General features: G+C 26.9%; 1 protein-coding gene across 6 annotated transcripts in view; it reads right to left on the reverse strand.

The window, feature by feature from the left end:
* LOC129961081 (phosphatidylinositol 4-phosphate 5-kinase type-1 alpha-like) overlaps window positions 1–12,888 on the reverse strand; it is a 175,653-nt gene that overhangs the window by 24,988 nt on the left and 137,777 nt on the right. For 5 of the 6 annotated variants that reach the window (XM_056074897.1, XM_056074894.1, XM_056074891.1 and 2 more), the window contains 4 exons: window positions 9,229–9,376; window positions 7,812–7,944; window positions 5,629–5,716; window positions 3,123–3,167 (listed from right to left, as the gene is read on the reverse strand). In XM_056074897.1, coding sequence (XP_055930872.1) covers window positions 3,123–3,167; window positions 5,629–5,716; window positions 7,812–7,944; window positions 9,229–9,376 — 414 coding nt within the window. The remainder of the gene's footprint in view (window positions 1–3,122; window positions 3,168–5,628; window positions 5,717–7,811; window positions 7,945–9,228; window positions 9,377–12,888) is intronic. The other variant, XM_056074896.1, reaches the window with a different exon arrangement.

Below are 12,888 nucleotides of genomic sequence, written 5' to 3' on the forward strand. Positions count from 1 at the left end.
ATACTTAACCTTCATTTCAGAATAATTGAGATATTTTTTGCAAAGAAAACCTTCATGGTTCACGAAGTACCCGCAAATGAAAATCTAAATAAATTTTAAGTTCAGATTACCAAAGAAAACGAATGTTATAATAAGCTTTAGACTAAATAATTTACATTGTATAAAAATTATTTTTCTTTCCTACTTTGATAATACATGGGAGCAAGCATTTTCTTTAAAAAAATTAACAGAATTAATTAAAAATTTAATATGCTCACAACACTGGTTCATCAGCAGGATACCATGTATTGTTGCATTATAACAGAATTCTCCGAATAGTTAGTTTATAATAATAAATAGAGCTGCATTTTAAAAGAAACAGTGGCATCCTAATCCAAGAATCTTATTTCAATGTGAGCACACACAGCGAAGCTGCCAAAGAAATGTCATCATATATATATAACTGCAAAGTATTTTATTAGCCCAATTCTAACATCAACATAAAAATGCATATTATCCAAGTACAGCGTAGCTTAAAAGTAACCACAGGTTTTCTCTCAAGTATTTTGTACTCTACTTACAAACATTATTTCAATAACTGAAAATAACTTTTTTTGTATCAAATAAAAAAACACTTATACACATAAAAGAGAACAATAATGAGAATATTGAATTAAATCCTGTACAGTATACTGTATCACATGCAAATCAAAATAACAAGACACAACACAATAACACAGGTGTAAACACAAGGGATTTTACATTTCTATGCCAGATTACATAGTTTTTGAAAATGTCATCAATATGGGTAGGATGAAGTTCTTTTATAATGGGTGTAAACAATTTATATGAATTAAAAAGGCATGATATAAAAAATGAATAAATACTAAGCAATCTATTAAGGCTGTTGAGCTTAAGTATAGGTGCAAATGTTATACGACAGAAAAAAAGATGAAAAAAGGAATGCTGTAAATAGGCAGAAGCACTGGCAGAGAGCCAAGAAAAAGATGAAGATCTTATAATGCTCATAAATTAACCCTATATTGAAAGAAAAAAGATCAATGTGTCACAAGAAAAGTAATAAGATATTGTACAATACTATGAAATGTCTTTATGTTTCCAGGACTAATTTCGATGAAAAGTACAGTACGGTATTGATATGAAATGAGAATTTTGAAAACTGATTTATCCTATCATAAATCAAGAAATGAAGGGATAATAAATGAACATTGCTTAAACAATATGATGAATCACTCCAAAATTTCTCATATTCAATTTCATATTTTCCAGTTGGTCCAAAAAGAAACAAAATGCCTTGAATCTGAGCAAAAACAAAAGTAGAAACGTAACAGTTCTGAGAACAATGGTACTCTAAACTACAATCATTCGAAAGACTTCTTTCAAATAACTGAACAATGTTATCAATACAACAGATTCTTTCTTTTAGAAATCTACCTTTCAAGAGAAGCCCTCAGAAACTGGGAGATTTCATCAGTAGTAGTGTTAAATAAGACTTATCAATTACAATATTTCTAAAAAAAAACCAAAAAACAATATATATTTTTAGTAATTCTTTATTGATAAGTCTTACACGCACGTGTTAGTGCATATTTTAATAGGACCCTAAGATGAAAAGCTATAACCTTATGCCATGTATCTTCCCAATCATTAGTACAATATATAACTAATATTAAATATCACAGAGCAAAAATCTTAATTTAATAGTACTACTGATAACCTTTTCAAAATTCAATAAAGTTGGCTTATAGATAGCTTTAAATATATTCAAAGTAAAAGGATAAATGGACTGTTATTTTTTTGAAGTGACATTCTAGGTATTCAAAAGACAACATTATAACCAAAATGAAATATCAAATATAAAGGCAATATCTATTCTGTCACTATCCATTGAAGTAATGCCACGTATTCCAAGTGGACTGGCTATGTCAGCAAAATTTGACTCAGAAACCAATTCTGATGTACAGCCGACCACCCCGCCACCAATGAACGAAGCAATATCGACAGGATCCGTTGTGGCCGACTGCAGACAAAAATCAGAATTATAAGGGAAAATAAGTTATTGTTTTCTTTCTATTTCATTCACCTTCCATTTGTACAAATGATTTATCTCATGGCAATGAACAAAAAATCAAAATATAATACATAACTTAGAGAAAGTATTTGTGATAATTAAAAAAGTGTTCATTAAAAACTTTTTTGAAATCAAAATAAGTCATTAAAATTTTCCTGTTCATTAAATCTAACCGAAAATGTAGATGAAATATATTATTAATCTTTTTCACTTTAACAGTACGACAGATGACAGATCCTTTACTTCAATATGGAAGTTTTGAAATATTCCAATGACAAAACACTAATCGTACATCTGATATGACAATTTATTAAATAATGATTCACAGAGTGACTGCAATTCCTGGAAAAGAGCAAAGAAAACCTTTCTGAAGAATTTTCTTAGAGAGCCTAAGTTACATGTGACAGTAAGATGAACTGAATTTCAGTTCAAAAATGCTATCACACCTCAGAATTATAGCGGTAGAAACACATCTAAAATAACTTATAACTCACCTATAAATAATTAACTTTTAAATCACTGAAATTGCTTAGAAGACCAACAATATTTTATTTGGAAACATTTCTGGATCCAACTAAATTTCTTCAAAGTTCTTATTTCAAAACTGACTAACAATCAAGTTAGTCTGTTCAAAATAAATTTATAAAATCCCATATACTTTAATTATATTCTTTTAAAACTGAAGAGGGGGGGGGGAGAGAAATGGCGGTGACTTAGAAATTTATCAGTGCATTTGAAAAATCATTTTAATGCTAGGGAATGTGACGTCTCCCAGAATCTAAAATTACTAAAATGATGTAAAACTTTTCAAACTTCCCAATAAAAAAAGCCATGTGAATAAAGCTATTAGTTAATAGCTCAGATTATTTTAATAATTTATTATTTGCATCTAAGTGTCATAAAAAATGACAGCTATTTAAAGAAAAATCTGAACACACAATTGTATCACAAAAGATGGGGAAAGGGGGGGGGGGTTGAGGAAGTAAACAAGACAAGACACATTTCAGGTTCTAACTCTAGAACACCGAACACCACAAAAGGAAATTCATACCTAGGACACTAGTAACCATGGTCTTAAATTTGCGATGTTGCCCAGCTGTACCAGGTCGTATCCAAGAACAGGTCAATGAGCAGGACAGGTAAGGGAGCAAAAATGTAATAACATGAGACACAGGCAATATGGTTGCCATTATATGATCAGTATTATAAAAATCAATGGTAAGAACAAAGGGAAATATTTATTACTAAGCAGTAATCTGAAGGATATCTAATTAATAATAACTAAGATAAGCATGGATTGTAATGGAGCAATGGTAAGCACTGTTTCATGTGTGTATCTATAATTTACCCTGACCCATCCACAAGTTTCTTATTTTATTTTGAAAATTTTAATATTAATATTACTATTTTCTTTCTCCTGTTTTTTACTCACCTTCTCAGACTTTAAGAAAAACCGCAAAATAATTCAATTTTTAATAAAGCATTGAATTAAAAGGCCTAAACACCCTTAACTGCATAATCGACATGAAGCTTTAAACTGCATCATGGCAAATAGAATATCTTAAAACATAATATTATAATATTGTTTAAAAAAATTATTTTTCAAAAAGTTTTTTTAATGACTTCAGGGTTCCCACTCTTTTCCAGCATAAAAGTGCCAGGGCTTTCTAAGTTTTTCTTCAGGCTATTCTCACAATTTTTAAGACAATTTGGAATATAATGAATTGATATACTATTGTCAATTTAAGTTTCTTACTAAATAGATGAATACGAAATTCCCAATTAGATTACAATGACATTTCAAGATTGCTTTTATTAATATTTAAATAAAACAAAAACTATGATGAAAAATATGTGATATAGCCTTCTGAAAATTTATTGATTATAAATATTTTGGATAAAGGAACATTATTTATGTTTTGATCATATCGTACTCTTCATAGCAATATGAAAAGCACAAAAGTTACTACTTTTTCCCAGGAGCCAGAAGACTTTTTACGTTTAATCTACAGAAATGCAACAGAAATCAGCATTACAAACTCATGTTCTGTTAATCCTTTAAGCACAGAATTCATTTTTTCCTAAATACATTCCGAATGTTTTCTCTTTTACTGGGAGGCAAAAACTGTCCGATTTTATATCATTTGTCATCTCGGCTTTTTCTATCAATTCTTCAACACTTTGCAAGTATTGTTTCTTATTTTTTAATTCATTTAATCATAAAAAAAAAATCCCTTTTTTGTATTATTACTCTTTTTAAAAAATTATTACGCTTACTCTTTTTTTCCCCAATATTTTCTGTTCTTCAACATAAGACAAATATTTTTGTAATGCTTCTGTCAGACATTCTTAGTTCCTTTGTGATTTTAAGGTAATTTGAAATTTTAAAATATTTCAAATGATCCCTCCCCAACTTATTACTAGACTTGATTTATTATTTTCCGTATATTCAGCAAGCGCCACAAACTTTATAAAGGTCACAATTCGCCTACAATTTCCGATTCTGCACCATAGATAAATTAGGTTTCACTTACGTAAATTTTCGTGACGGGAGCTCGGAAATAGAAAAAGGGCCTAAAAACTACAGTTATGGCCTTTTAAAAGCTATGGGAACCCCGCACTTTCTTTCGGGGTTAATAATCTTTAATTTTCTCAAGTTTTTTCTTTTTCAAAAAAGCGATCTTCCTTCTTATTTGAAGAGGATCTTAAATATAGTTAACCCATAATTTCTTGAAATTTAATTCAAAACATCTTATTTTAAGAATTATAAATATCAAGTTGTAGCAACAAATTTATCTTCAATAAATGGCAGCAATTTAGAAAATGAATATAATTTAATGCTGGTTCAAGAAATAATTAGAATGCGCACTTAATGCTGACTCAAAATTATATTTTCTGAATAAAAAGATTTTGAGATTTGAATGACTTCCTCAAAAAATATATATACAATATTAGAAGCAGAAATGATCCAAGCATGCTGAAAAGTTAATTACAAATCAATCAAAGTGAACAGGTGTAAAAAAATGACAGACATGCTATTTTGTCTGAATCACATGCAAAGAAAGCAAATAAAACATTGTGAACAAACCGAATATCATATCAAGTTAATTGCTTTCCATGTAAATTAAAAATTTATAATTTATAAATCTAAATTATTCCATAAAATATTTGCTGAAATTTTCAAAATTTAAATTCAGAAAAGAAATGTTTAAAAGTACTTCTTATAAATCCAACATATATACCAAACTAAATCTATTTTCAGAAGTTTTATAAGATAAAAATCACTTTAAATAATAATAGTAATAAAGATATTTTGTCAATACACATGCACAAGACACTGAACAAAAACTGAAATAGCAGACACACTACTGAGTAATAGAAACTCAAAAGCAGATATCCCCAACCAAACATTTACTAAGTAAAACGAAACAATAACATGAATATATAAAGATAACTTGTTGAAATGAAAAATCTACTCAAGGAAAGCAGTTAAATGAAACCAGAGTTGCTGTTTCATATGTAACTGCATAAACATAGATAAGCAAAGAAAAACTTACATGAAGGCAACTTTTTGAAAACTGTCTGTGACATGAACTGTAAAAATCTCTGGGCATAGAAACTAGGTCGATGAACAGAAACTGTATCCTGTAAAATGAAACAACTCAAAACATTGAAAAATGTAATACAGATATAACACTTATTAAGAGAAAAGCTATCATATATTAAATATAAATCATTTTATCATATATTTTTTACTGAATTAGCAGTATAATATATAGATTTCTCACCGTTCTTGTTTGAAAATAATACAAGTTTTTTTGGTGCTCGCTGAATTACAATGATATAAATATATAACATAATTACACATAGCAAATTCAATGAGTGGTTAACAATCTTTTTCAAAGAAAATATGATTGGCTGTGAGCTTCCGATGTCTTTTTTTTTCCGCCCTTCATTACGTATAGAAGTCAAATAAAAAAAAGTTTCAACTTCATCGTAAACTCAATGATAGAGAGATTAAAAACTACAAAAAAAAAAGCATTTTAAAAAACCTGTTTATAAATTTAATGCCTCAATACTTTTGAAAGAATTTTACACAGATAAAAAAATTATGCATTCCACACACAAGTTAAAATATTTTACTTTTCTGGATATACTTTGTCTAATAATCTGTAAATTGTAATGATTAAAACACTGCTGTAAAATAAGCAGTTATTTAGATATTACACAGTAATTAGTTGCTTTAATTAAGCAATAAATGTCAGCCAACTGAATAATAAGTGTATGGTAATATCAAACAAATTTTTCAAAAAAGATGTTATTGAACAGAGCAATTGTAAAGTCAATTTTAATAAGGAAATTAAAATGTTTAGAAAATAAAACATATCAGCAATAACAATAAAAAAATCTCAGCAAGTTGCATTGTAAAAAATGAGCAGAATAAATAATTTTTATCATGAGATTTAATGAACTTTCTAGTGCAAGCAAAAGCAAATGTACAAGTGGTCACACAAATTTTCTCAAAATAGGCTACTTTTAATTTAATTTCTTCCTTCAATAGCAATAAGCAATAAAATAAAATAAAATCTTCCATGGAGAAGGTTCATGAATTGAAAAAAATTTAAGCATGTATCAAATTATTTAGTAAAACTTCCGACTTAAGATAAAAATCCTATTAAAGTGGGGTTTCCTGTTACACAGATGGCAATTACTTTACAAGGGAGAATAAAAAGGCCCTGCATGAAATCAACAAAATATATTCATATTTATTGAGATTTTGTATGAGAGAGCTAAATAATAAAATGAAATTGATAAGTTTAAGATTACTGAAGGAACAAAAATTCATATCAATCTGATCTCAAACATTATTCATTAAGCTAATTTTGAATGAATAACCAAGAAATTAGAAAACATTCTTTATTTACTTTGACTAAAAATGGATCTTAATGGATTTCATTCACAAATAAAATAGAAACATTTCAGAATGCATCCTTAAAATGCAATTTAAAACAGATCCATTGCACTATATTAATTATGAAATGAAAAACTTTAATTCAGAGATTAGAACTTCTGTTTCACAATTTTTCATACATTAAAATACTATTCACCATTAAAATTTGCATAGTAAAAAATATTGTAAAACCCTTTAATACAGTAATACAATTCATACTTTTTACTATGTCCATTTTTTTGTATTATAAAAATTGTAAAAATAGCCAAATTTAAATTTATTCTTCATTTAAAAATCGAACATACACATTATCATTTAAAATTATTTATAGAAATGGCATAATCTCATACATTAATAATATTACCACACAATAATAAACATCAATTTTACAAGTTTCGTTTCCCTTCTCTTTATTATAAATTACTCATCACAGAGCATGATATACCTATTTAAGAAAATAATCAAAGAAAATTCTTGTAAACTTTGGTATTTCATTCACACTAATTTAGTTTAAATTCATAATTCAAAAAATGATATTTTATTTACTTAATTCATTCCTGTTTTAAACTATGTTAACTAGAGGAAATTCAGTAATGAAGATAAAATCTTTAACATGAGCAATGAAATTTCATGCTTCATTTCGGAAATTAAAAACATACCAAAATTTTAGAAACTTTACCATTTAAGAACTAAGTTATTTTAAATATCTCGGCAATCTCTTTAATTTATAAGATAAACTATGAAAAAAAGTTTAAGAGCTCACAAAAATTCAAAATCATTTCCACATACCCCATCATGTAACACTGATTTCAAAGTATGTTCCAATTTCTTTTTCAAACGGTAACTTTGTAAGATATCTATTATACCAATAAAAAGTAATAGATTTTCTCCTTTAGAATTTTTTGCAGGTATACCACCAGGCCTGAAATAAATTTAAGTTCTTTTACTATATAATGCTGAAAATTGGCATATTAAATAAATATTGAAAATCTAAGAAATGAAAATTTAAGTATAATTTCTATATCTAAGTTCTTTCTAAATATGCAAAAGAAATTAATGCAAAGAAAAATATATAAAATGAACGCTATAATTTTTGCAATACTTTGTTAAAATACAATGCTCTGATTCATAAAAAAATAAAATTATTCTGTCAGAACAATTATACTATTTATATTTAAAAAATAAAATATAAATAAATAAATTTGAAAAGTCAGATTTTCTCAGTTTATGAAAATCACATCCAAAAATGTGATTCACATATTAAGATACAAAAGTTCTATGGTTATTAATACTGATAATAAAGAAAACGGAAAAATTAGTATTAGAAAATGCCTTCTGATATATTAACAAACATTATTTATAGTGCACTAAAGATCAAAACAAAATGAAACTACATTATAATAATTCTGCAGAAGGATCAATATTTAATTGATGGATGAACTGGACTACTACTTATCACTACTTCCAGGCATTTATTTTTAGTTTACTTGAAACAACTGGTTTAATAAATGCAAACCATGGGAAAAACAGTAACCTAAAGCAAGGAGGAAAAGGATGGGTGGAAATGGTTATTCTTCAAGAGATAAAAGATCTGAGTGTCAAAAAAGGAAAATTAAACATGACTATTTATATTTTACAACAAATTTCACCTTTTTACACTTTGAATACTAATTAGATGAAATTTTAATTTGTGACAACATGGTTTAAGAAAATTTTCGTTCAGCAATGAAAAAAATGGAGGTAATTCACAAATGCAAGAAAATATCTTTTCCATTAACACTTTTATTTAGGAAAATATAATAACTGATGAACTCTATACAACGTCTGCATATAGATGTTTGGCTATCAGTTAATTGCTTTAACATTTATAAATGAAGATGCATACTTATTAAAAGGTAAGACAATAATTTAAACAGATTTAAACAAGCATCATAAATTTAATTGGTAATTTAAAAAGCATTATATTATCTGTTCAATGTGAACCATTTTTTAAAGCTTGATATGTTTTATCAATGATTTGAAATACACTCATTGTGAATTTCCATTAAAAGTTAGTTGTTTTTATAATAAGAATATGAAAATATTCGAATAAAGCAAAAAAGCACAGTAATAAAAAGATATAATAGTGAAAAAAACAGATTTTTTTTAACGTGGATGTATCCTGGCTATAGATTTCTGTTAGTGAAATGATTTTGGATCATCTTACGGAACATCCTCGTCCTCTTCAGGTGGTTCTACTTCAGCTTGAATTGATTCCATGGCAGTAGAAAACGCAGCTAATCTTGTTCTGTTTATAGATTTACTTCTTACTAAACTTGTGTCAGTTTTCCCAGAGGACGTTTGGACTGGGGAAGCTAAATAAAAATATTTGAAATAAAGAAAAGTTAAAAATTCTACAAATAACAAAACATATATATTAGGAACAAAGAAGTTGAATACAGAAGATAAAAATCTGAGAGCAAATTAATGGGTTGCAAATATTCAGTATGTCATTCTTCATTCAGAAAGACACTTCCAGATGAACCACTTTTTCATAAAAGCAACATTTCTGTGACTCATGTCCTGATCCTGTTACAATTAAAAATAGTGCTTAGTGCACAAAAACTATAGTTATTAGCCTGGAAGATGTATTCCTCAACAAAGAATATATATAGAAAATTTGTAAGCCATTAATCTAATGTTTTACCCGATGCAACACGTCGCATCAACAATTATAGAATTATCCAATAGTTTAAATTGTAATATATGGTTCCAATTAATTTTGATCACGAAATTTAAAAACAAAAAAAAATTGTTGGTGTCATTTCAAAACTTCCATTACAACAACCAGAACTTTTTTTAATCATTTGGAGTACACAATTTGTAAGTTGATCCTGACTTCTGAATTATATTTATTTAATTGAAGTACAATCAAATATCACCATAAACAAGCAAAATATATGCAGGTCGGGGATTTTTGTTTTGAGCCGATGAAAGTGCACTGAGTGCACAACTGATTGTTTGACTTAAAGGTCAGAGCAATTTTCTCTGTCATTGTATTAAAAGGAATAGAAGCTACAAAAGGAAATAGATCCGGCATGAAGGGACGACCGAACTATTTCTTTCGTTTTTTTAACCTTCAAATTTCACCTCCATTCTTATTCTTTTCTTTTAGCTTGTTATGAGTTTTAGCTTCAACTTTTGCTGCTTCGAAAGAAACATACCTGGTTAAATGATTATTTATATTTCTTTTGTTTGAGGATATTCTTTATTGAAGATATTTTTCAAATTGCAAATTATTTAAAAGACAGACAAAAAAAAAAAAAAAATACGAAAAGAAATAAACAACTTATGCCCAGAAATTATATTTAAAAATAAAATACTTGAATTTTTTTTTCCCCCAGGAAGAAAGATAAAGCTTGTACTTGATTACTGATTATGCAATATGAATGAACAAATGTTCTTAAATCTTATATTTCATATTTAATGGAAGTTTAATGATTCAACTAGCACTAACATTGTTTAATTTATTAGTAACTAATTGTGCAGCAAAAGACATTTTTATCAAATTCTTCAGAAAGGATTTGTTTTCTATAATGCCTTTCTTCAGTCAATAAATCTTTCATATATTCATGAGAAATCTAAAATTGTTTATTATGATACAAAATGGCGAGAATATCTTGACATTAAATTTATGATATGCATGACATCTGGAAATCAACACATTAAATTACCTCAAGTAGTTAAATAACTGCATTTAACAAAAGAAATACATAATGCCCCCCTGATTTTATTAAAATACTGATTTAAACCTTTTATTGTTCTTTATTTTGATGCTGTCAGATTTGAAAGCTTACTTTATGAGATAACGATTATTTATATTTCTTTTGTTTGAGGATATTCTTTATTGAAGATATTTTTCAAATTGCAAATTATTTAAAAGACAGACAAAAAAAAAAAAAAAAAATACGAAAAGAAATAAACAACTTATGCCCAGAAATTATATTTAAAAATAAAATACTTGAATTTTTTTTTTCCCCCAGGAAGAAAGATAAAGCTTGTACTTGATTACTGATTATGCAATATGAATGAACAAATGTTCTTAAATCTTATATTTCATATTTAATGGAAGTTTAATGATTCAACTAGCACTAACATTGTTTAATTTATTAGTAACTAATTGTGCAGCAAAAGACATTTTTATCAAATTCTTCAGAAAGGATTTGTTTTCTATAATGCCTTTCTTCAGTCAATAAATCTTTCATATATTCATGAGAAATCTAAAATTGTTTATTATGATACAAAATGGCGAGAATATCTTGACATTAAATTTATGATATGCATGACATCTGGAAATCAACACATTAAATTACCTCAAGTAGTTAAATAACTGCATTTAACAAAAGAAATACATAATGCCCCCCTGATTTTATTAAAATACTGATTTAAACCTTTTATTGTTCTTTATTTTGATGCTGTCAGATTTGAAAGCTTACTTTATGAGATAATGATTATTTATATTTCTTTTGTTTGAGGATATTCTTTATTGAAGATATTTTTCAAATTGCAAATTATTTAAAAGACAGACAAAAAAAAAAAAAAAATACGAAAAGAAATAAACAACTTATGCCCAGAAATTATATTTAAAAATAAAATACTTGAATTTTTTTTTTCCCCCAGGAAGAAAGATAAAGCTTGTACTTGATTACTGATTATGCAATATGAATGAACAAATGTTCTTAAATCTTATATTTCATATTTAATGGAAGTTTAATGATTCAACTAGCACTAACATTGTTTAATTTATTAGTAACTAATTGTGCAGCAAAAGACATTTTTATCAAATTCTTCAGAAAGGATTTGTTTTCTATAATGCCTTTCTTCAGTCAATAAATCTTTCATATATTCATGAGAAATCTAAAATTGTTTATTATGATACAAAATGGCGAGAATATCTTGACATTAAATTTATGATATGCATGACATCTGGAAATCAACACATTAAATTACCTCAAGTAGTTAAATAACTGCATTTAACAAAAGAAATACATAATGCCCCCATGATTTTATTAAAATACTGATTTAAACCTTTTATTGTTCTTTATTTTGATGCTGTTAGATTTGAAAGCTTACTTTATGAGATAACGAAGAGAGAAATTATCAAAAAGTAACAATAATAAACAATATTCTTTGAACTGAAAAAACTTAATAAACAAAGCTTCCAAACAAATAGAATGATTTAAAAAAATTAAGGAAAATAGAAGAAAATTCCAAAGCAATATACAAAATATAGTAATCCCTAATCGGCGAATGTATTCAAAATAGTCTAGAAACAGTAGAAAATATCCAACAAAATCTTAATGCTAAAACATACAGTTATTTCAATGGGAAAAACATAGCCTTACAGAACAATAATTGAAGACCAAAATACTTCTGGTTTTAAATAGCAAGTTCAACAGATATATTAATGTAGTGCATTATATTTAATTATATCTTGAATTAAAATATAAGGGGAAAATGCGTCGACATAAAAAAATAATGTATACAATGAAAAATCTGTTATGAGATATAGCACCAAGAGGAAGAATCAAATAATGCTTTAGATAAAAGGGAAAGAATGCAACTATTCTAAATCATGCTGGTGATTTGCAAATATATAATGGAGGCTATAAAAAAAGCTTCAATAAATTTAAATAAATAAAAGCAAGCAAAAGAGTAGAATCAATGTTAAAACAGCATTAAAATTCGGAAATAAATCACAAACTAATTTATTAAGCAAAATACATCTATTTAAAAGTTCGTATAGCTCTAAAAATCAATACAAAACAATAACAAAAATAAAAAATAATATATCATGCTTAGCAACTAAGGATAGGATCAAGCAGAG

The sequence above is a fragment of the Argiope bruennichi genome, chromosome X2 (genome assembly GCF_947563725.1).
Source record: "Argiope bruennichi chromosome X2, qqArgBrue1.1, whole genome shotgun sequence".
NCBI lineage: Eukaryota > Metazoa > Arthropoda > Arachnida > Araneae > Araneidae > Argiope > Argiope bruennichi.